Source organism: Poecilia mexicana, unplaced genomic scaffold (assembly GCF_051168715.1).
Source record: "Poecilia mexicana isolate PSO_F unplaced genomic scaffold, ASM5116871v1 scaffold_21, whole genome shotgun sequence".
NCBI classification, from domain to species: Eukaryota; Metazoa; Chordata; class Actinopteri; order Cyprinodontiformes; family Poeciliidae; genus Poecilia; species Poecilia mexicana.
The window spans coordinates 20,995,534-21,021,566 of NW_028263390.1; the positions used below are offsets into that span (position 1 = coordinate 20,995,534).

The 26,033-nt window shown below is 37.5% G+C and overlaps 1 protein-coding gene across 1 annotated transcript in view; it reads left to right on the top strand.

The window, feature by feature from the left end:
- Positions 1–565: 565 nt before the first annotated feature.
- Positions 566–26,033, top strand: part of ncoa1 (nuclear receptor coactivator 1) — a 45,726-nt gene continuing 20,258 nt past the window's right edge. The window contains exons 1-9 of the mRNA XM_015004393.2: positions 566–1,500; positions 9,794–10,007; positions 17,760–17,865; positions 20,794–20,960; positions 21,048–21,154; positions 21,797–21,974; positions 22,990–23,169; positions 23,607–23,684; positions 24,996–25,136. Of these exons, the coding sequence (XP_014859879.2) occupies positions 17,777–17,865; positions 20,794–20,960; positions 21,048–21,154; positions 21,797–21,974; positions 22,990–23,169; positions 23,607–23,684; positions 24,996–25,136 (940 nt within the window). The 5' untranslated portion in view covers positions 566–1,500; positions 9,794–10,007; positions 17,760–17,776. The remainder of the gene's footprint in view (positions 1,501–9,793; positions 10,008–17,759; positions 17,866–20,793; positions 20,961–21,047; positions 21,155–21,796; positions 21,975–22,989; positions 23,170–23,606; positions 23,685–24,995; positions 25,137–26,033) is intronic.

Below are 26,033 nucleotides of genomic sequence, written 5' to 3' on the forward strand. Positions count from 1 at the left end.
ACTTTAAAACAAATGCACACAAATGTAAAAACAATTAATCAATTTTTTTCTTACTGATTAATCGGATTACATAAATTGGATTTTCTGCAGATTTTTTATTTAACTACTTAAGCCTCTTTCATGCAATATTAGAAATAGATTAAAATGCAGTTAAACAAATAATTCAATACTTATTTTAAATAATAAAATAAATATTTTATTGTCTAAATAACATAGTAAAAACATAGCATTCCTTTAGGGAATTTGTAGCTAAAGAAATACTTTTAACATGTGAAAAGCTCAGCTCTTTCTGTTAACATTAATACAGTAAAGACCTGATCTGTTGATTATTTATAAAATTATTGATTAAAAATAATTATTGATTATTTTTTAAATTATATAATTATACATAGCACATAAGGCAAAAAAGTTTGTCAATTAATCGCCAACTTCAGTTAGCTATTAATTGATTCCTAAATTAATTAATTAATTTTTAATAATTGATTAATTAAATTGATTGTTTAACAGTATTTTTTAAATAAATCAATCTTTTTATTTTTATTTTAATGTGAAGATGTGAAAACATCAAATGTTCTCAAAAGCAGACTTGGGTTTATCCATTTATTAGTAGCCATTTTCAAAGAAAATAGTTACATTTTCTGTTTTTGTAGCAACTAAACTATTGACGGTTGATGCATCTTCATGAATAATCCGATTAATCGTGTCAGCCCTAAAAGTAAAAACTACTCCTAAAAGTAATTATTTTCTAAAGTTACTCAAGTAAATGTAAGTAGTTGCTATCAAAACATAAATAATTTGAATTAAATTGACAACTTCACTGATTGTTGTGGTCAGACATCAAAGGCTGGTACTTTAGTCCGGTCGCCTCGTGAACGCGCGCCCCTCGTGCACGAGCAGCCCTGTTTGTTTGTGTTGAGAGATTGGAAATGGCGGAGAGCAGAGAGCAGAGCGATAACTTGGCTTAGCAAACCCAACTGCACCGCTACCGACACGCACAAACCCGCGAGCGTGATCCACGGAGTCCCCCGCCATTCGCTGCTGCCGACCGGACTCGCGTGGCCCCCACGGACGGCGTGAAAAACGGATATTTGGAGCGAGATTTAGCAAAAGCTAGTCTAGCTGGCTGAGCTAACCGAGCTAGCAGCCTGGCTAACTTCACGTCGTGTGTGATTTCGACCACGCAGGCTTGTTTGTCAACAAAAGCTGACGTTAAATTGACAGCGAGCCAGCTTACATACAACTTCTGGAAAGTTTCCAGATTAACCCACGCGTGTTTTTAACATGGTCGCGACGCTTGACCGCAGTATTATCAACCTAAAGTAGGAGAGGATAAAAAAAAAAAAAGTGAGACAGCTGAGTGAGTATCCTTGCTGCGACCAAGCAGTAGGTTAAGCTGGTTAGCCAAGTTAGCCGACTGGCTTTGGTTTAAGCTGGGAAATAATCAACGGAACCCGACGGATCTGCGGAACCAAGCCGAACCGGAGCCCGAAGCCCGAACAGGTAGGAGAAGCTCCAACACATGTGAGAGATGCCTGGACGGCTCATGTGTGCTGCAAGGCCTCGGCTCATTGTTGAGTTTTTCTTTCCTCTACGTTTTTCTCCCACTCCTGCTGAAAGTATAACCGTGCATGGCTGCGGAGGGGCGTTTTTGCTCCAGAGCAGGCGGCTATTATGTAACACGGAGCTGGGGGAGACGGCCTGAAGGTGTCGCAGCTCTTTTTGGGGTTTCTGTAACCTGAACGCGAAAACTGAAAGAACACCTTGACCTCCTGACACATGGCATCTGAGGCTTTTTTTAAATAAGCCACACAAGTAACTTATGTTCACTGGAAAAACACTTAAAAACATGCAAGGATGGTTTTAACTGCGGATATCTGGTTTAATTATCATTAATTATTGACGTTTGTGTTTGTTTCTGCAGATATTTTATATAAAAAATACATATCTAAATGAAAATAGGTTAGCATGTTAGCAAAGTTTGAGTTTAAAGTTTAAACATTTTCATCTGAAAGCACTTTAGGAAGTAAAGATGCAGAGACTTTGAAAATTTGGGCCGACATTAATGACAATAATTAAGGCTGGACGATATGGCTGGAAAATGTAAGTTTCACATCAGTCTATATCTATAATTATTGATTTGTGTTTTTGTCTTTGTAAATATCTGAAATACTGCCGAACTTGTTGGCGTGACTTTTCCTGTTTTATTCAGTTTTCACTCTACAATGTTGATTTAATTTTATTTTTAAGATGTTATTAAACAAAGTGGCAAAACCTTAATCTGCTACTGTCACTCAACAGGTTGTTGCTAGGCAACCTAGGAATGAGTGAGTTGCTAGGTAACCAAAGAGGGATTGAGTTAGTTGATTCCACCAACCTACCTTAGCTTGCTTGCTATGAGAGGTTGAGCGACTAAAGCCTACATGAAATGTTCAACAATTACCTTTTTAGTGCTCAGAATAACTTTGTTAATTTACTTTTATTCAGCCACAAGGTCAAAATTAAAACTGTGGAATATGATATTTTTATAATTAAAAGCACCAACAGAGGATAAAGAAATTAAGAAGTAAGGAATAAATAAATTAATTAATCTGACATTATTTTTCAAACTAAAAATTATAGTTAAATCCTAAAACTTGTTCCACTTAATACAATCTAGATGGTCTGCAGGCTATTTCTTTTTAATGTTTCGATAACAATATTTAGCATTCAATAAATCAAATGTTAATGAAAAGTTAATTTATTTCACAACTCAATTCACATTATATAGATTAATTTCACCCAGACTGTTTTCAAGCCTTTATTTCTGTTAATTATTATTCTTGCTTGCAGCTAATAAAAACAAGAAATATTACATTGAACCAAAAATAATAAAAAAAAAACATTTATTGCAGAAATGTCAGTTTAATGAAAAGTATGTAAAATACCTGCTTAAAGGTTTTAAGCTGATGATTATTACTCATAAAACATTCTACTTCATTAAAAATGACTGTATTTGGTTGATTTGTCCAAAAAATCAACATGTCTTGCAGGGATTCTTGAGTGAGAAAAACTTGGTATGAAAAGCAACGAGAAAAATGGATAAATACTTGTTTTAATTCTCAAAACTGCAACTTGCAATAATTAATATACACATAAGAGCTGTTGGAAGAAACTAGTTTGAGTCTAAATTAGTTGAAACTCAACATTCAATTAACCGCTTTGATTGCTGCATTAAAACTCAACTCTCCCAGTTTTTCAGTGGTCTGTGAATGCATCAGTAAATGAACAGCCCTTTCTTGAATCCCCTGTTTTGACCTCATTGTGTGCTGATGATCTGCAGCCATTTTTTAAGTGTTTGATCCAGGACCTTTAGATTAAACTGTGGTTTTGAGTGGTGGTCAACATCCTTTATCAACTGAATGTTTTTCTGTTTGTAAGTGAATCAGTCCCAGCTTTCACCCCAGACTCTGCCGCTTGGCTGTTCAGGTCTCTGTGAAAGTGGTAATAATTAACTTCACTCTAAACGCATTAGAGTGATTCAATTTAACATTTTTATCTTCAGGTATTTGAGTTAACACTAAATGTTCTGAATCGTCTCTATTTATTAAACATATTTTCTAAATGTTGCACTCAAAAAAGTCATTGTATTTTACTGTAAATATAAATGCAGTATCACTGTAAATACTGGGTACATTTTATTACCAATTATTTAATTTCTATGCTTGTTTTTAGCAGCATAAAAATATATTTTAGATGGTAACGTCATTAAACTACTTCACTGGCGTTGTTTTAAAACCAAAACTAGAGATGCACGACATATCTGTATGGGCCGGTGTTGGTCATTTAATGTATCGGTCCGAGAAGTAAAACTGGGCCAACAGCAACGTTTAATTATTGGGTTTGAAAAGGTTGGAAAATATCAGTCAAAACAGCAATCCTAATATCGGATATTAATATCAGCCCAAAGTTTCATATCAGTGCAAACTTAGCAGATGTCAACTAAAAGCAACTCTTTTTTTTCTTATTTTATAAAACTTGTCTTGCTGTGATTGGAATAAGATATCAGCTTCGGTATCGGTCCGATAAGTAAAGCCTTGCTGATGTGGTCAATTAACAATGAATTAACTAAATATATATTTAAAAAAATGTATTGTAATATTTCCCATAGTTTAATATTTGTATGTTTAAATTCTTTATTTTGACACATTTTCTTTCTGTTACTGTCTTTTATTGTTTCTATTTTGTGGCTCATTGATTTATTGGCTGATCTGTGAAAAGTCAACAATTCAAGACCAAAATCTAATTGAAAATATGTTAAATGTTTGAACATTTTAATGTTTTTGTAAATTTGGTAAAAATCTGAAACTTTGGGCCAATATCAATATCCAATATTATTATGGGATATTGATTTGGATATTGATTTGGGTGATAACCAATATTTTTATCAGTAATGTTTGCACCATACATAATTTCCTTCCCTATAACAACATGTAGAAGGTTAGGGAAATACACTTTTAAATGTTGTTGAAATAAACCATAAATAATTATTTTATTTACAGGTCATTCTATCAATTGTTCAGACGATTAATTGATTAATCGTATAAAAACAGATTTTTTTTAAATTATTGTGCGATATTGGAAAAACATTATTAGTAATTTATTAAGTTGCGATGTCAATTAATCAAATTTTCTGTTTGTGAAGATTCAATTTTTGGAAAATCTAAAAAATGTTTCCACCAACACATTTCTTGGATTTCCAGCTTGTTTGACAAGCGTCTCAAATTATTGGAAAGAAAAAGCCAGTTTTTTAAAGATGTTTTCTGTCATTTGTAATTTTTAAGGGAAGTGAGGAGAAAATTAAAATTAGAAATTGGATTTTGGTGTAAAAATATTGGAAAATGTTATGTTTAGACCACATCGGCCCGCCGGTGGTACTGGTCATGTTTAGCCACTTTCAGTTAGTAAAACTCCCACCGGATGTTTACAAGCACCTTGTTGCTGTGTGTGTGTGTGTGTGTGTGTGTGTGTGTGTGTGTGTGTGTGTGTGTGTGTGTGTGTGTGTGTGTGTGTGTGTGTGTGTGTGTGTGTGTGTGTGTGTGTGTGTGTGTGTGTGTGTGTGTGTGTGTGTGTTTCTGTAGGGGGAGGAGCTGGTCATGTGGTGTTTGTTTGGTCATGTGACTGTAATCGGAGGATTCCTCCTCCTTGTTTTGGTGTGAAGTGACAGCAGGTGGATCGGTTTGAGCAGCATCTGCAGTGTTTGTGTCGGAAGCATCCCAGCTGGGCCTCACGGAGCTGAGATGGAGCCCAGATAACAGGCAGGTTACAGAGTTCAGCTTGTTTGGCTCAAAGTTTCTAACAACCTTGAGAGTAAAGCTGCCTGTAAGCTACAAAACAAAGAGTTGTAAAAGCATCAGGAGTGCTCTCTGTTTGGCTGATCTCATCAGTCCTGCAGAAAAATAAAAAAATGTTTATATTATTTGGAATTAAAAATTTTAAGATTAACTTCACAAGTTTAAAAAGTGAGTTAAGGAACAGAGATGTTAATTGGCAGGTGGAATAAATCATTTCTTATTAAAGATGAGGTGTGAAGACAAACTGTTGGTAGTGTGAGCCTTCCTCATCCTCCTCCTCCTCCTGTCTGAGCGCTGCGTCTGTTTGGAGACTGAGCAGCCATTTTAGCAACCTGCCTGCTGCTGCTTTCTTCTGCAGGAGCTGCTTTAGGTGTTTGTGTGTTTTAAATCCCCAGGATGTCAGCGGACACTCTTCGCTTTCATTTAGCTTCTCTGAATAATCCCCAGCATGCTTGGTGGCAACTTTATTCTGCACACGTTTTGAGGCTTTTTTAAAATATATTTCCTCCTGTGCCTTCATTTTAGGCCAACATTTTTGTCTGATCATTTATAAACAAAGTTAATTTATAAATGAAGTTCATTTTTTAATTAAAAAATTGTTTATTTGCATCTTTTTTTAATAATTTTTGCTCATTTGAGCATTTGTAATCTGCCATATTTGCTTTATCAACTTTGAAATGATTTAACATCTTGACCCTTTAACTGAATAAAACACTCTAAAGTCTGAGTGATGAGGACATTTTTCCTGTTTCCCCTTTACTTAATTTGTAAAGCCTCTGAGCTTTTTTACAGTGAATCACTAATGGAGAAGACTAAGCATGTCCTAAAACCAGTAAACTGTAATTTTCCTTGACATGTAGAGGCAAACATGAGAAACTATGCCAGCATCCTCTGCTGTTTGAAATCGGTTAATGTTTCTCCTCTTGTCTTTGCTGCTTCTGCTGATAAATTAGTTATTCTCTCAGAAAATGGTGGACCTAAACTTAATTTGTTTTGATTTTTCGGTTTTCTTCTCGCTTTATTTTGAGATGGAAGAAAATCAAAGAATGAACCATACATGAATTATGTACAAAAATAAATGGTGTTGGGTGCATTTCTGCTTCATTAAAGTATGTTTAAATCAAATTCGGAGCATAAATGCTTATTTTAACTGATATGTTTTTTTGATATAGAAATAAAAGCTGTGTGTTACTGTAAGTGAATGACCTCTGACATACATATTTTACATTCGCTCGTCTGTTTCTGACGTTATTGCCCGACCTTAAACTTTGTCCCTGCTGGTTACCGTATGCAGAACATAATCAGTGGCTCGGCCTTTGCTCTTTATTCCAGAAACATAACAATTTGGGAATTTTTTGTCCCTCCTCAGTTAAAATGCACTTGGATAATTTCAGTTTGTAGTTATTATTGTCATATTTGTGGATAAACAGCTGAATAAAGGAAGCGGACATCTCACTTCTGTGTTTATTCTGTCAGTCTGTTTTCACATGGCACCATAATAAAATGCTTATTTATATATTTTTTCATTTATATCTGTTAAATTTTCAAGGATGAATAAAGATAAAGGGTTAATCTCGATTACTTGGCTGGACATTATCAATTTACAATTTCATCGCGACATCTTGTGGCACTAATGTAATAATCAAGATTATGATTAACAAAAAATATTTATTACTTTTTAGGTAACTAAAAACATTCCCATTTGAAATAAGCTGCTTCAGGGTGCCACTTAAAAAATATGATTTATATTTAAACTGAACTGCACACAGTAGCTGCATTTAGAGTTATTTTCTCCTGACGTTCATTGGTAGATGCATTCTGCGCTGTGATTGGCAGTTGGTGGTTACCATGGCAACCGGCCACGTTTAGTATGTTTTTAACTGTTGGCAGAGTTAATATTGTGCATTTTAGCTCTTTTATACATATAATTTATTGATTTATGATGTTTATTTGGGGAGCTTTCATGTTTCATATTCTATTCGGTATATATAAGTTTCTGCTTTCAATTGTAAAATCCGTCTCAGTCCGATAAGTCAAACTATGTTTTCGCAGTTCATCAAAAATAATTTTAAAATTACTGCATAGATTTAGTTAAATTTAAGGCTTTAATTGCATTAAAAACATGAAATTTAAGGACTGAAATAATGATTATTTTGTTGATTAATCTATTCAATTATGGATAGAACATATTTACAGTCAATAAGGTTTTATTGTTTTATGTTAAAAGTAAAAGACAATCTTAAGTGCTGCTCTAAGAATGTTATTCTTTTGACAAATTGCCTTTTTTGAAAGCTCACTCCAGTTAACAGTTAATCAACTACTAAATTAGTTGATGATTATTTCAATAATAATCATCACTATTAATCATTTCATCCCTAGAAAAGATGCAGCTTCAGATGCAATGAACTAGAAAATGTAGAGTTAGAAACTGGAAGGAAAAGTTTGCAGACTAAGGCACATGACTTAATCTTTTGTTGAAATACCATAAAAATGTGTAATAGTTGCTGGGTTTACTGTCAGTGGCATAAAAAAAAAACATTTGCGCACTATGCATTGAATGTTGATGGCATTATTAATGTGAAAAATGGCATTAAAAGCATGAAATTTGATTAGCAGAAGCCTTATGCTAACCAGTTTGTGTTTCTGGAGGCCATGTTGTTTTTGTTTGGTCATGTGACCAAGGCTGCCTTCCTCTGCACCTGCCTGAGTCGTCTGCAAAATCAATCATTGTTGTCATTGATCTATTTATTCACTGGAATGTGCATGACTAGATCTTATGATTATGTTATGAATGGTGGGACTAATTTGTACTGAATGCAGCTAACCACACGATGCAGTTTGTACTCTTCACACCTCTATAATGTCACATAGACCTTGCACTTACTGCAGGCACTGATAGACGAGGCATAGAAACTGTCACGTTGTTCCAAAACAAACCAGCTGGAGCTCCAGTCCAGTCCAGGTTCAACAAACGGGGTGAAGGACAGACAGATTCATCTGAAATATGAACAAATCACAAGAGTTATGGTGAAAATTACGTTAAGTTTTCATTCAAAAGAGAAACTTATTCGAAATGTCCCTGCTAGTTTGTCAGTGACTGCTTGGTAAAAGCAGCAGCTATGCCCAGGTAATCTCACAATATTAGTCAAAGACCAGCTTCGTTTCACCATTTCTCTGAATTAATGCCAAATTTCTTCAGAAAACAGTTTGAAATATTGCAAATCAGAGATGGACCAATCACATTTTTACGCCCAATACAGATTTTTGCTTTTCTTTACGGTTTGATTTGCTAATTCCAGCTTTCTGGACTAAAACTCTTGTAAGCTCTTCTATATGAATAGTTTAGTATAGTAAACACTACCTGCAGTAGAGGAAGAGTTTCCATGATAGTAGCTTTGAATCCAACATATAGTAGAAATTATAATTATCCCCATTTATACAAAAAAGCATCTTTAATCTGTGTCCTGATAAATTCACAGATCAAATGAGTTGAGATTTAATGTGTTTTAATTCGCATGAGGGAACATAAACAATCCAATCTTTCAGTATTTGGTCATTAGTCAACTGATTATGTAAAATAACACTTAGCTAGCTACCCGTATTATGCCTTGTTCCCTCAGAGCGGTGCGGTTTGGTTCTATTTTGTCTGTTTCCATAGTAAAAGTGGCCTATAGAACAGGATTAGCCTGAAGCTGCTTTAGCCGTACTCAGGATATTTTTGATGTTGGCACCTCCTACTGGTGTGGCATTGGTACTGTAGGGTTTCTGATTGGAAATGCCAAAAGTTGGTGCGGTTCAGTTTGCTCTTTAGCCCGTTTCAGTTGAAGCGTCTTTAAGATCGACCAGTACCACACCATTCCTCCTTCACCTGATGATCCACAGGACAATGACACGATAGAGTGAAGCTCCTGGCATCACTCAGCACAAACGTTTCTAAAGTATCACTACAAAACCCGTGATGTTTGTTAAATATTGGGCTGTAGAACTCGAAAGCAATGTTTGGATTTCACTGCTCTGTTTATTTTTACCTGCACATTTCAGCCAATTTTAAAGACTTTTCAGCTTTTTATTAATGTTGATATTTATGTTACTTATCATGAACTCAAAGCAATAAGCCAATTATTCTGTTTATCTGTGAGTGTATTAGGGCTGCAGATTATTTTAGTAATTTATTAATATATCTATTATTCTGACGATTTAAAAAAAGATTCATTCTCTATAAAGGTTTTGGCTTCATTTCTGCTCTGAATATGTTTTTCTTTTAGTGAATAGTCTTGTTTTGATTCTCTATATTTTAGCTGACAATAAATCGTTCACAAAATTAGTTGCCGATTATTTCAGTATTTGATTAATCACGATTAATTTGATGAATCGTTTCAGGGCTGGACTGTAGCGGTATAGGAAGGGCTTCTTTAACCAGTTTTTTTCTCACTGGTGTTTTCTCTGTTGTCCCTCCATGTCAGAGGCCGGCTGGCTTCTCGGCTGGATGGTGCCATGTGACAGTACGGCGGCGGAGCCCTAACCTCATCACCGGCGCTCCATCGCCTCGACTTTAAGCCGTTCGCCCTCCAGTGACCTCACCTGCAGAGTCCCCTCCACCCCTTTTATCTGTGGAGAGAGCCCAGAAGAAGGCCCCCAAAGCCACCACATGTCTCATTCACTGGAGCCCTGGACCAAGTAGGTGCATCAGGTTGACCTGTCCAAAATGTCTAACATGTCTTTAGACTGCAGTTGATAATCTACCTCAGGCCTTAAAGGCTGGTTTCAGCTCCTACTCTTCCAAATCAAATTGTAAATCAACTGTATGTATATCTTGTACAGTTTTCACTGAGTTACTGCTTTGAATGTATACTCTAGTTAACAAATGAGTGCTATCGATGATTATTTCAATAATGGATTAATAACGATTAATCCAAACATGCTCGTAAAAATGAAAATAAGACCTGCAGATTCTCTGAAATGCATTTCCCGTACCTGTTTGTTTCAGCTGCCTGATGCCCAGTAGGACTGTGAAGCAAAGCGATGATGGACTGAACTTACTGATGATCAGATTTTTCTTTAATTCTAAAAAAACATCTTTGATTGTATCCTAAAAGCACAATATTTGTGCATTCCCTTCTTTCTGTAGGGTAAGACTCAAAGCTATGCCACTTCTTTTGACATTTGAAGTTTAGTCACAGAGTTTTTGGTTTTTTAAGCCCAGAAAACACAATAGTTTGATTCAAATATTTTTAAAATTAAAATGTTAAATTTTACAATTATTTTTTGTTTTGTTTGTAGGCCTGAACGATAAATTCTCCCAAATATTATTGCAAAAACAAAAATGTTGTAATGTTTAAACCACTTTCAACTGATTTTACAATAATAATGGCGCATTAATGCAAATACAAACTGTCGAAGTAAAACAAACTTTCATTTCTAGAGAACATTTAACTGGAAATAAACAAAACAATAGTAATTTAAATACATGATGAAGTCCCTGTAACCAAAATTACATCTCAAAAATATTAATCATTCAGTTCAGACTGGAAAATCAGCCAAAAGTGCCAATTCAAAATATTTTTTATTGGATTTTGCAGTGCAATGATGTGTTTTAATAAAGCATGTAAAATAAAATAAAATTACCCCAACAATGCCATTTTGGCAGTTGGGACTTTTGTAAAAAATAAAATAAAACTAACGACTCCATATTGGATGTCTGATGTTTGCAGCATTTTTCAAAGTATTTAGTTTTCAACTAAATTAAATGGGGGACATTTCTTGTAACGATTGTTGTCCAAATGAAAATGATCTCGCTCATTTTCATTGATCATGTGATTAATTGATTTATTGCATATCTTGACAGGCCATAAAAAAAGAAAGCTGGATTTGGTGAAGTTAATTGTTTTCTTAGATGTTTCCTCTGCTTAACTTCTGCTTCTGTTCGTGGCGTTTTCAGATCACAGTTATTGATGGGAAAATATTAACCTGGTCAGATTTCCATGCAAAAAAATCACCATAATTCTGACAAGTGTAAAAGTGGGAGTTTAAGCTGCTGTAATCGAGTTTTCTGTGTGTTTATATGGTTGTGCTTGTCTGTAAGCAGTAGTTGCACAGATAAAGGAGCCTCTAACTTCAGACCTCGTATCCTATACACCGTGGACTTTGGCTGCGTGTTGTGGTGTCTGTGGAGCTGTGTGCGGTCCAAGGTTATTTCTTACTGCCGGTAAACATCCTGGTTCTGGTGTACACAGATGGTGGGGAACAATGGACTGGAACTGGACACAGCATTCAGTTGGAAAAACAAGAGGAACACAGCAGCGTTTTTCTCTGTTTATGGGTTTGGATGCAAATCTTCAATATGACGTCACATCTAGGTGTCTGCTCTGTCGGTAGGGTGAACATTTTCTCACTGTTGTTTTACTTCCTCTGACTTCATTTTAAAACATTGAATTGGTGAAAAGTGACTAATCGATTCTTCCCACTGTAAGCACGTCCTCACCAAAGAGGGTTATTGTTGGCTAAGTGTTGCTGTGTTCACTGATCAGAAAAAGATTAGATTCTGGAGCTTCTGATAATTAGATCATTTTTATGGTATTTAGTGTTGGAAAAGGGACATTTTTAAAAAAAAAACCACATTCTTCTAAAAATCATCATTATCTCTGATGATGATGATGATGAAGGATGAAAAGGTGGCGGTGATCTACAGTAGACCTCCAGGAGCGTGTTTCCCAGTTATTTGTGATTTTTTTTTCTGGAGCATATCTGAAACATTTGAAAGAAAATGCAGCTTGGAAAACTGAAACACCTCGGTGCAATGGACTAAGCATTCACACCTGCTTAGTCCAGTTCAATTGAACTCCAGTTCGTTTAGCAAAGTGTGAACGCGCAAACAAAAAGCAAACTGTAGTCTATTTAAAATTTTAAATTTTGGTTTGGTTGAAGTGAATTCTGGTGCGGATCAAATGATTATGTGAACTCCAAGTTGACTGGAGCAGGAACTGAGCTGCACCGTGGGGCATTCTGGGTAAATGCAACCAAAACCAACATGCTAGGCTGGAACTAGTGGGAGAAATAGTTCTATAGTCTTTCGCCAACAACAAAAGAGAAATCCTACATCGACTCCATTTTTGTTTACATTTTGTGAAGAAGGAAGTTGTGCTCAGTGTCTAGTTTTCTTCAGTTGTTCTTGTTGCAGCGCCCCCACAGGCGAGGAAGGGAACAGCTGCTATTTTGGTGCCCAATCGAACCAAATCTTCTGGACTATCTGGTCTGAAAAAACCCTTTGCTTCTGATAAAAAACCCAATAAGAAACCTTTAAATGAGTGAATAATTTACACGTTTAATAACAAAACTGAGCTCAGAGGGAGTAGAATGACTTCTGGTTTGTCATGTGAAGAATTTGTTCTGGTACATTTAAGTAAATTACTTCTTTAGTTCATAGAAGATTCATAATTAATTTACAAACTATGCCTGTTATAAGTTATAAAATCCACCTGATTGAGCAGTTAGTTACACTCTGCTTCATGTGAAAGTCACGTGCGTCGGACATTTTCAGCAGCAAACCTGCACAAAACGAGCTGCTGCTGATTTCACCTGGTCCACACGACGATCAGCTCCTCAGAGCGTGATGAATAAAGGAGCCGGAGGTCTGACTGAGGCTGTTTACTCTCTGCTTTATGTCCTGACATTCAGGAGGGGCCGGCCTTAGCAACAGTGACTGAGCAGCTTCTCAGAGGCTGAACCATCTCCCCGCAGCAGAGAGGGGTGCACACGTTCCACACTAAAACAATCTGGGAATCTCTCTTTATTTCAGGCTGAATATACATGTTTGCAGCTTGAATTTGATCAGTTATTGAATTTTTAATCAAAAACCTGTCGTTTTACTTATGTAACTATCCCACACCTCTTCTGCTTTCATCTGTTTTCATGTTTTCATGATTTTTTTGAGAAAGTTCACAAATGAGGAAGTGAATGAACTATTCAGAGTCTGCCAGGTTTTTTTTTTTTTTAAAGACGCATCACTGAATCATATTTCCCTCTCAGTCACAACATGATGCTCAAATTAGGATGATGTTTAACCGCGGCATCCCTTCCCTCTTTTACCTCCTTCTCCTCCCACGATTTCTCTGATAATCCTCCATCTCTCGCTGCCCACTCTCCGCCTGGTGGTCTCTCCCTCGCTCCCCTTGCAATCCATACATTTGCACGCTTTTGGTTGGCTTTCTGTGCGATGGCAGCCTGCAGGATGGGAGGACGACGGAGGGAGAAACCCTAAAGAGGAGACAGTTGGTGTTTGTAATGGGGCGGCTGTGGATTTTACGTCTCAGAAGGCTGACTCTGCTTTTGCTGCTGCTGTTTGTTCTTCATCTTTGCTGACTGAAGGCTCAGTCCTCCTCTTCCTCCTCCTCCGTACGTCACTTACAGAGAGGAGGGCGGGAGAGGTCAGAAGCTGCAGGAGGCTGACCTCTTCTACAGGTGTGTGTTTGTGCGCGATGGGAGCTGCAAAGGTTTGTGTGTTTTCTGCAAAGCGTGACATGTGGGCTGTGCTCGGCCTGCAGCTGCAGCGACTGATGGTCACTCCAGTCACATGTTACTGGCTTTAAAAGTTGTTTTGAATGTTAACCTTATTGATCAGAGAAGGGAATGAGTTTTTGTTTTGGAAATAAGGAGTATTTCTTGGATGTAGATTTAGTGATCATTTGTAGCAAAGGATGCGACTTATTGATATGATGTGGATCTATTGATTATTTGTATTAACTGATTCAAAAAGTGATTAATTAGACATTTTTTAAACAGTTTGAACCTGGTGAAGCTAAAGGAGTTCTGGGTAGAACAGATTTTTTTTTCTCTTAAATGCAAAGTGTAAATATTTGTTGTAGTTTTTTGCATATTTATTGCTCTGAGTGTGGCTCTTTTAGCAGATTTCCTTTTTTCAGTGCTAAATTAGTTGAAGATTATTTCATCAATCGATTAATGTGATTAATCGTTTCAACCTAAATCAGATTGAATCCCAAAACATCCAAATTAGTTAAATTCACATCACACAGAATATGCTTCTAATGTCAGTGAAATAAAATAGTTTGATTATATAATGCCATATGGTGAAAGGTGACCCCACTTGACTCTTTTTATTTTCTAATTTAAATAAAAAGCAGCTGTGATTCCCAAACACGGAGCTGATGTTTGTGTTATCTGCTGAGTCGTAGCGGAGCTCTCGATTTAGAGGATGCCTCCTTTTGCTCCTGAGGGGGAGTGAGGGTGATCTGAGGTAAAAATGTAAACGAGGCTCGTCGGGGAGAATTATTGTCCTGAGAGCAGCTTGACCTCACAGCCATACTTTATACTTCTGTAACATTCCTGGTGAGTTTTATCCTGGATTAAGAGGTTTCTTTACAGATTTGTACTTAGGATGACTCAAATTTTCTTTAAATTGGTTAAAAATAACTTCATTTTTTGTACTTTTGATCTTTTTTTGACCGTTTCTTCCTTTTAAATGAGATGTTTTTCCCCTCGGAGCTGCATGTTGATTCGAACCGCTACAACGACATTACATCAAATTTGTGACGGCAGCACAAGCATTTTAACTTTAATGCAACGTTTGCTTTAATGGATCCTTCAGGAACCTTGTTAACTCCTGTGTTTCGGCAAGTGTTGCAGCGTTTCAGTTGCCATGTCAACCCTCCTGATGAAGCCACAGAGATGTTGCTGCTCAGATATTTCCCACTTTGGGCACACGTTGAGGAAGAATGTGAGAAAAATGACAAAAACCTTAAGGAGGATGTTGGACACGTTGAAGCTCTGGTCTGGATTTTGAAGTATTTTCCAGAATATTTGGATGACAATTTGATTCCAGTCTCCACTCATCCATATTTTCACAGTGTTTTTGTTTTACAGACTTCATGTTTAAAGACAGATGTGCAATAAATGCACCATTACTTTTGTGTTTATGCTAAAAAAGGTTTTAAAAAGACTCAAATCAGGAAATTCTGAATCTGGCACCAACAGCAAAGTGACCGGCAATCAAAGCATGTAGTCATAAAATATAAGAAAACCACAATAAGGTCAAATTTTCAACAAAATGCACTGTGCTGTTATTTAAGAAAGCATACTCTGATCCAAAGGGATGTGCAACTGAGTAGGATAATTTGACAATTTCACAAAATGTCCATATTTGTGCATTAAAAACAGGCTATTTACAATAAGTGGAAACTCTAAAATAGTAAAATCAGTGGAAATACAGGAAGGATCTGATATACGGCCACTTTGTGCACCCAGGATGCAGCAGTTTGTCATTGAAGCAGCTGAACTTTCCTGAAGTCCCAATAAGTTTGGACATGGAAGACAATGCTAACATAAACTTTAGGATGGAAACTTATGATTTAGTAATCAATTATTCTAACAATTAATTGATTGATTGGATAAAAAAATGGGCACATTCCTTTTTTAAATAAGAAAATGAACGTTTTATTGCCTGAACTGCAGAACTACAGCATTCCTTTAGTGAAAACTTGATCATTTGTAGCTTAATTATTGCTCTGGATGTGGTGTTGGTTCAGCAGATGTCCTTTTTTAAGAGTCTGTAATCTCCAGGTGGCAATTAATCGAATACCAGATGAAGTTGATGATTACTTCACGATTAATCGTTTCAGCCTCATTTGAATTTATTAATTGAACACAGATAAATTGCTGACAAAGTAAAACCTGTCCAGCTGACTGTGTACAGATTGATAAACAAAACCAGATTACAGATACAATCCACAATTCAGAAGCATTTAGTTTGATTTAAAAAGTGTAAAGTAATCCAGTGAGGCTGTAAATGAGAAAACTTGCATAAAGCAGAGTTAGTAAATCCTCATGTTTCCAGTTCCTATTCTCTGCACCTTCATGTTACTGTGAAATTGTAGCTTTTTCTGCAGAGATGAAGATGACGGATTAGAATAAATTGGATGACATCTTAGTTTAGTGTCGCCTGTCTTCGTTGTAATAATTTAACAAATCAGAATAATTTCTCTCTGTGTATTTGAGCGATCTGACTGATTTTTTTATGCTCGATCAGACCTGAACTTGGTCCAAATGTCCCAAAGTTCTTACTGTACACTGAAAACACAAGGCTGGAGGAAATTAAACTTATAGAAATACATTTTAATCCCGGCCTCATTTTTTATTTTTTAGCATCTTGAGCTAAAGCTAAAACTTTTACTGCTGCCTCTATCAATTTCATCATATTACAGTATATCTGTGTTAAAATTAACAGTTGGACTCAGATAGCAGATGCTTTTTGTTTTTTTTATGGACCCCTGCATGTTATTGTTTACATCCGTAAACGTCGAGCATGTGCAACCGCTGGAGGGCGAAAAGACCGATTGTTTTACTTTCCATCCACAGCCACTTTGCCACGGTAAAACGATTCTGTCAAATTAAAATTAAATGAAACCTGGAGATGTAGCTATTATTAATTTAGTGCAGAGCGCCACAGCAAAGGGAAGAAGAAAGTAAAAACAAAGCTTTTTTTTTTTTGTTCTGTGTCGGCTTCGCTACACGCAGACTCGTTGCCATAGCAACTGGCAACAACACCATTATGTGTTTCAGGATTCAACACCAAAAAACACTCAAACATTTCCCACACAAAGAACAGAACATTCAGTCGGTTACAGTTTTATGTTTTTAGACTTAATTAGTGATCGCTGTGGTAGATTAGCTAACGCTGCTATCAGCTAAGCTAACACAGCAGTGGTAAATTAGCTAGTAGCTAATTTAAATGCCTGCTGTACTGATGATCTGTCAGAGTTGGTGTTTAAATCACCCAAACACCAAATCCCACATCACATCTACCTACATCTTAAGTTTGTCAAAGTCAAGCTAGCATAACTGAACTACTTCCCTCTCCTCACCATTTTTTCCTTAATTAAAACTTTTTCCTGACCTTGTCATGTAGTTAACAATTAGTAGCAAAGCACTGTGTCCCTTTTTCTTTTATACATCAGGCATACATTTAAGATTTAGCGCGTTGAAGTGATAAATTGACAGCTAAACCAATGCTGGTCATCCTTAGCAAGCAGCTTTTCGCCTCTGGCAGGGAGACGGGGGCGGGATCACGGCGTCACGCTGCATGGTGTCCACAGCCGTATATCAGGATTGTTTTAAAGTGTCATGGATGACCTTCATATTCTGATTTATGCCTTTTTTTAATCTTGGAGCGCGTTTAATTACCTGTGTCCTGTACATATCCCATACCTCCTTGGTCCACAGGCGATAAATGTAAGTGTTGCTGCTATGCAAGTTTGAGCCGTTTAACTTTATTGCATGTAACTGCAGCTGTTAATGGTATTTCTTCAGGACATGTCTGTCAGCTCCTGTCATATTTATTTTTTTGGCGATATGAGGATTTTTTTGGGGGAAATTGTTCTCAAGATGTTTTAATTAAAATGCGGTTTCCCCTGTGTTCAGGTCAGTCTAAGCTGAAAATGAGTGCGGTTGGGGAAAGCCCCCTGGACCCTGCCACGCCAGAGTCACGCAAGAGGAAGGGCTCGCCATGCGATACATCGGGGCAAAGGTAAGCATGCAGCCACGCTGCAGCGCTGATAAACATTACGTCACAGAGCTGAGGATCATGCAGGCTGTAAACCTCAGCGATGCGTGAAAACATGAACCGGATGACATGAAAACAGAAGGCTGCAGTTTGGGGTTCAGGCTGGGAGACGATTTCCTGAGGAACCAGAGAAAACTGGAGTTACTCCGACTCTACTGCAATGCTAAAAAATAAAACGTTACGGTGTTTTATTATTTGTTGTTTTTTTATCTAATGCAGTTTGTTGGTTCGTCTGAAACCAGGAAGTTTAAGGTTTTCATGTGATTTGGGTTTCAGTAAGAAGATCCATAATCAATAAATGGCTTTAGTGATTGAAGGTTTTCCATTCAATCGTGTTCAATTGGTTTCCATCTATCTATCTATCTATCTATCTATCTATCTATCTATCTATCTATCCATCTATCCATCTATCCATCTATCCATCTATCCATCTATCCATCTATCCATCTATCCATCTATCCATCTATCCATCTATCCATCTATCCATCTATCCATCTATCCATCTACCCATCTATCCATCTATCCATCTATCCATCTATCCATCTACCCATCTACCCATCTACCCATCTACCCATCTATCCATCTACCCATCTATCCATCTATCCATCTATCCATACTGCATCCACCCATCCACCCACCATCCGATTGTTAGTGATGCAGTAAAGACGTCACATCTTGAAACTGATGTTTCTCTACATGAAAAGAGAGAGATTATATTTTATTTTTTTCCAGATTAAGTAAATTTGCCTATTAGTGGATTTTCTCTCTTATTGATGGAAAACATTAAAAATATGATTTTATGTCATTTATAGAATTTTGTCTCATCAGAACTTTAAAAATTGTTTAATTTTGAAAATTATAACCCATATTCCTGCTTAGAGTGTGATGTCATGCTACAGCTTAGGTCCTGGAGGCCTAAAGTTTTCATACCCTGACTTGTCAGCCAATCAGAAACCTGCATCATGACTCTGTGCTGACCTACTTCCTGCTGTGGTCGTTTTCATGTAGACGCTCTTCACACGTTTCCCGCATACCGATCTGCAACCGATCAGCCGCACTGCATGTTTCTGGAGCTGCAGTCCAAGAGTGAGCTTCTGCCCTGCAAAAGCTCAAAGTCTTACTAAGTATTTCTGATGTAGCTTCAAATATCTTAGTTTTGTCTTATTTAAAGTGTACTGACTTATAAGTCACTTTTCAGCAACAGTAGGACCTTGTTTTAAGTCAATAATTCCTTAATGTTGATTGAAAAAGTACTTGTTCCATTTGCAGATAATTTCACTTAAAACATGACATTTTCCCCATGTTATAAGTTAAATAATTGCCCATAATAGAACTTATTCATCGATATTAAGGAATTATTTATTTAAAACAAGCTCCTAAATCTTGCTGGAAAGTTGCTTGTAAGTTAATTTAGGTGTACTGAGATATTACAGACTAAAAATACTTAAGTTTTTGCAGTGTGCAGGAGTTAAAGTTGAGTTTTCAGTCTAAACATGTCAACATAGGGAGGATTTAAGCATTCATGGAAAGACAGCGAGCAAAACTGAACGGACGTAAAGAAATGTTCGTTTCTTTAAGAATACCCAAAAATCAGGACAAAATTTATGCTATGAATGAGTTTCTTTTCTGAAAGAAGTTTAAAATCTTAGACTAAGCTAAATATAACCACATTTTCCCTGAGAAACAAATCAGATTGTTTTTCTCTACAGATAAAAACATCAAAAGTAATCAATACCCTGCTAGTTTCCCTTCTAGTAATCCTGTCAAAAATCAATTATATTTGCCATTTCTGCTCAGAAATTCCCTTTTGATTATTTGTTTCCAAACTGCTAATGGATTAATTGACTGGTGGTGTCGGTTCTGGCAAACATCCATCTTCCTGTGTCCAGTGTTTCTCCCCCTCAGCAGTTTGCCATGTGTTTCTCTCAGCAGGATGGTGAATTATTGAGGGTATTCTTGTCTGAGCACATCCTCCTGCTCTATCGCCAGTTTCCCATTTTTCACTTCTCTTCCTGCCGCTTCCTGTCGTTCAGACGGCGTTTTGAAAGCTTCATTATTCAGTAATTAGGGAGCTTTTTGCCTGCAGGGGCAGTTAATGTTTGAAGCTTTATTCCAGCTTCTGTTCAAACAGAGCACAAAACCATGAAAATTATGTTAGATAAATGTTTAAATACTCAAGTCTGTCATGTTATTTAATTTTCTTTAAACATAAATTAAAGGATTTAACATGGCAAATAGATGTTTATTAACAGAATGCTAAGGTGGAAGGATATCAGCATTGATCTCACAGAAGCAGCTGTTGATGTCTGGGAAGGCTTTTTGATGCAGTTAAACCATTTAAAATATGTTTATTTAGATTTTTCAGACTTAAACAGTGAACTACACAAATATAACTACAACAAAATAATACTGAAAAAAGAAACAAAAAAAAGACATGGACATTAAAGAAAATTGGCGAATATACGGTTATTCAGAGCACTGCTACGTCTCTTTTACCAAAGTCTCTATGTGGTTGTAACTTTGTCTACAGTCCTGTTGGGCCAGTAGGAACAGAAATGGCTGCCAGATGTTTGGGTTTGTCCACCATGTCATCTCTGAGTCTGTACTTGTGAAAAGCCTCAGTCGGTTCTGATGGGGATTCCTCAAATGTAGAAACAACCTCCAGTTTCCACACTTGTAGGATCAGTCGCTTGACTTTCAGCAACTTCTGACTTCACTAAAATTTTGTCCAACTCAGACTCGACTTGGTCCTTAACGACTTCTGACTTTTCTTGAACTTATTCCTCAGTGACCTGACTTTCACTTGGCCTCAGTGGTCACTACTTTGTTTTATTTATGTCTCAATGATATTTGTCAAGGAGTCGTGACTTACAGCTCATGTGTTTGCCGCAGTGTGGAGAAGCGAAGGCGGGAGCTGGAGTGCCGCTACATCGAGGATCTGGCTGAGCTGGTGTCGTCCAACATGGGCGACATTGCCAGTCTGAGCGCCAAGCCGGACAAGTGCCACATCCTGAGGAGCACCGTGGACCAAATCCAGCAGATCAAACGGCGGGAGCAGGGTGAGGAGAACCACGGCTTTAGAACCTCATGTACCTGTGACCAGCAAGCGGTTTCTGCATCGATCTGAATCACTTTCCCCCTGACAGAGAAAGCAGCTCTTCTGTCTCCAGACGACGACGTGCAGAAGAGCGACGTCTCCTCTAGCAGTCAGGGTCTGGTGGAGAAAGAGGCGTTGGGGCCCATGCTGTTGGAGGTAAGCTGAGGACGAGTTCAACTTGGCCCAGTTCAGTCCGGTTCGTTTGGGATGCGCAATCCGACCCTGATCCGCATCAGAAAAGCAAACTTTGGTCACCCTACAAACTTAGTTATCAGTATTATGAAAGTGAACGCTGGCGCAGTTCGAATGCTAATGTGAACGCCAAGCGGATGGTAGACCCCTCCAAAAGCAGGAAGTGAAATACTGAGCAGGGCATTCTGGGTAAATGCAACCAAAGCAAAGGTGCACGGCCAGCGCCAGCTGGAGAAATGGCTTGTTCTTTTACCAAAGACAAAAATGTGCTAAAATCTGACGCCATTTTGTTTACATTTTGTGAAGGAGGAATTTGCACTCAGTGTGTACTTCAGAGGTTGTTGTGCTATTTCCTTCAGTAGTTTGTGACTTAGCGCCCCCACAGGCGAGGAGGGGAACAGCTTTTTAAATTAGTTTGGCTCATTTGACATGGTGCAGTATGAAAGCAAACTGCAGCAGCTGAAAATGTAACAAATGTTGAAACTTTGATCCCCAATGGAACCGACTCTACTGGACTGTCAGGTGTGAAAACAGTCTAAATACTCAGATTCTCCTCTGCTGCCTTGATTTTCACTTTCATCTCACTCTGTCTAAATTTTCACGCAGGCTCTGGACGGATTCTTCTTTGTGGTCAACCGCGAGGGCCGCATCGTCTTCGTTTCTGAGAACGTGATCGGTTACCTTGGATACACCCAGGAAGAGCTGATAAACTCGAGCGTCTACACCATCCTCCACGTGGGAGACCACAATGAATTTGTCCGCAACTTGCTGCCTAAAAGCCTCGGTGAGGGATCTGAGTTTGGATTCATATGGAGAAAAAAAGGAAGAACCAGTCAGAAAAGCTGAGAAAAAAGTGAAATGAAGTTCATTTTGTGCCTCTGGTCAGAGCTACAAAGTAAATTTGGGGCGTAAACTGTGCAGAAGAAGAGCAAATGTGGGCGAGTGTAATGAGAAACAATACCTTTATTCAGCGCGATGAAGTTATTTCACTGTTTGGTTTTGCAGAACAACCTTGAGGAGAAATTATAATGAAAATGGAGATGACTGGGTGCAGCAAACGGCAAGGTCGAACAGCTGCGTGTTTTCATTCCAACAGCTGCAGCCGTTAGAGCAGAACAGCCTCTTTCCTTTAGGAAAGTCTCAAATAATTTACATGATCAACTATTTTCAGGTGAAGCCGAAAAGTTTTGGCAGCTCTGAAATATTCAGAACCATAAACCGAAATGTTGGATCAGATCATCTGTGTTGATCGATCTGTAGAGAATGTTTTCTACAGGGATGGATGGAGAGATGGATGGATGGATGAGTAATTGGATGGATGAGTAATTGGATGGATGGATGGATGAGTAATTGGATGGATGAGTAATTGGATGGATGGATGGATGAGCAATTGGATGGATGGATGAGCAATTGGATGGATGAGTAATTGGATGGATGGATGGATGGATGAGTAATTGGATGGATGGATGGATGGATGAGTAATTGGATGGATGGATGAGTAATTGGATGGATGGATGGATGGATGGATGAGTAATTGGATGGATGAGTAATTGGATGGATGGATGAGTAATTGGATGGATGGATGGATGGATGAGCAATTGGATGGATGGATGAGTAATTGGATGGATGGATGGATGGATGAGTAATTGGATGGATGGATGGATGGATGGATGGATGAGTAATTAGACGGATGGATAATTTGATGGATAATCATATAAATTAATATTGGATGAATAAACAGATGTTCTCATGTTTAAAGTATCTCTTCTTCCTCTTCTCTCCGTTTCTCATCCGGCCAGTGAACGGCGCGCCGTGGCCGCAGGAAGCCGGCCGCAGGAACAGCCACACCTTTAACTGTCGGATGCTGAAGCGGCCGCCAGACGAGGCGGACGCCGAGAACCTGGAGGCGCGGCAGCAGTACGAGATCATGCAGTGCTTCACCGTGTCGCAGCCGCGGCCCGTCCAGGAGGACGGAGACGGTTCGTCCTTCGCCTGCAGTGAAACTTTCACAAATTAAACCAAACAAGAATCACTCTGACTGCGTTTTCTGAGCTCCCGTAATGCTGACTATCTCAGGAATGAATCCAATTTAAAAAAATAATTGGTTTGGAACAACTTTATTTTCCCACGGTTGAAAGTTTTAAGTTTCTATTGAAGTTTGCCGGTTGGAGCGTCAGTAGACTGTCTCCATTGGTGCAGTGGCCTTGATAAATTCTGCTATGCAGCTTCTGCATTGCAGATTTTTGGCTGCTCAGCTCTCTGGGTCTTTTTGTCATTTTGGTAGGATCCGGCCTTGGAGGCTGCCAGGCTCCTCTCCTGTCTAAACGCAGGAATCTGTCCCCTTTACTTCTGCTCCTTTGAAAGAAAGTTACTTTTGACATGTAATTAATTTCTTTGGGGTGTTTTTGTGTTTCAGACTTGCAAAGCTGCCTGATCTGCATCGCCTGTCGGATTCCACGCACCGAGTCTTTTATTACGAAGCAGGACCCGACAGGTAAAATCTGCCACAACGTATGCAGGATCCCGGCGACGCTCAATTTATTTCACCTGGATTTTTCTAAATGTTGTCCTGCCAATAAAATTTAATTTAACAATAATTCTTACTCAAAACTGACAAATCTCTGAAATTAGGTGAATTCTGCAATAATTGTCCTTCTGCTCAAAGCTCCATTACAACCTTTGACCTCTTGAGTTTTAGTGGTTTTGTTGTGCTTCATTTAAACAGCAAAGACTCAAAGGTACAACGGCGTATTTGGGCCATTGTAGATTTAAAGAAAGTCAATTTCCACCATAAAACAGGGAAATTTATGAGTTTGAAAAGTTAAAAAATTGCCAGAAGAAACATGGAAATTTGAGTTTTAAAACTCAAATGTTTTCACACTCATAAATTTCAATGTTTTTTTGTTCCTGAGATTAAATTCAAAATTTTTGAGATTTTTTGTAGAAAATTTTGACTTTTCAAACCGACATGTTTCCAAGTTTTTTAAAAAACAAAATTTTGAATAATTTTCAAACTCAGATATTTTTGTGTATTTTTTTCTTGAAAGTTTCTTAAGCTGATCTCAGTTTTTTGGCAGAAATGTATTAATTTTGTGTGTGTTTTTCTTTTTTATCTGCAGTGGCCCCAACACACTGTCGTACAAAGGTTCTCCTAGGACTGTGCAATAAAACAATAATATCTGTCATTTTCCATAAAAAGGTTGCCATCTCCACTAAATTTGATATCTAAATTTAAAGCCTTAAAATGTCTCAAATTCATATTAAACACCAGGTTGGCCTTTAGTATGTTAATCACAGCTCTTAAATTTTGTCTTGGCTAGACTGTTTGATCGCCTGTTCTCTATTATGTTTTCTTTTACAGCTGGACTTTTCTGTCAGCTAAAAGTTTGAGTCGCACCAATAACTCACTGCTAATGTACCTTTACTAGCAAGCTAGCTTCTTTGTGTCTGTCATGACTAAGTGAAAATCAGTGGCCAGTCAGCTGGTGAAGTTCATACATTTCTGTGGAGGTATTGGTCATGTTGGTTTTAAAAAGTCTTAGCTTTGACGTGTGATCAACATCAATAAGAACATCTGAAAGGGCATTCAAAGCCCTATTGGTGAAGAAACAAGGATTGCAAAGTCTAATACAGACTTTATCCTGAAAAGAGTTTCTGTGGCCAGAAAAGCTCATGATTTTTCACTAAATTAATATATTTACTTCCACGTAATTGGAAAACCACACAGAGCTCCAGATTTCTCCTTGAATTTTGCACGAGGACCTCGGCTGCAGCTCAAACTGATCTCTGTGTCGCTGTGATCCAGGGAAGATCATCTCCATAGAAACCAGCGCTCTGCGAGCGACGGGCCGGCCTGGCTGGGAGGACCTGGTCAGGAAGTGCATCTACGCGTTTTTTCAGTCGCAGGGCAAGGAGCCCTCGCATGCCAAGAAGCTGCTGCATGAAGGTGAGCAGCAGCAAAACCCACTGACACGTCTAAATGCGTCTTCATTAGCAGAAAACAGCAGAGCTAAAACCGTCACATGTTGCAGATGCTTCATCAATGGTTTCAGACACAAATGAAGATTTAAAGGAATTATCAGCTTAATAAAGTTTGTGTTTCACCGTTTCATCGAAAATAAACATTTAGAGGAAGTTGAGTGGAAGGAAAAAGTGTGGCCCCAAAAGGAAAACACAAGAGAAACTCGTAATGTACAGATTCTTTACACATATAAATATAACAAAATAAATGATTTTTTAAAAATTTGGTAATTTTGAATATTTCTATTATATATGAAAAATATGAAAATTTAGAGAAAGTTGAGTGGAAGGAAAAAGTGGATACCACAAACATGGATACCATAAGTGAAACTCATATTGTGTAGATTTTTTACACATGGAAATATAATAAAATAAAACTATTGCATAATTTTTTAAAATTTTGATAAACAAAATTTTTTTTGCTTCTAGAAAATAAAAAATTAGAGAAAGTTGAGTGGAAGGAAAAAGTACAAATGAATACCACAAGAGGAACTGATATTGTACAGATTCTTTACACTTGGAAATATAATAAAATAAAAATATTACAAGAATTTATTTTTTTGTAATTTTGATGATTTTTACTTGAAGAAAATAAAAAATGAGTGAAAGGAAAAAGTGTGATAGCAGAAGGAAACCACAAGTGAAACTCATATATAGGATAGATTCTTTGAACATAGAAATATAAGATTAACTATTTTTAAAAATATTTTTGATGAGATTTGCTTATAAAAAATGAAAATGTAGAGAAAGTTGAGTGAAAGGAAGAAAGCATGTGAACAAAAGCATATCCAGACTGATTTGGGGGATAAACATGTTTGTAAAC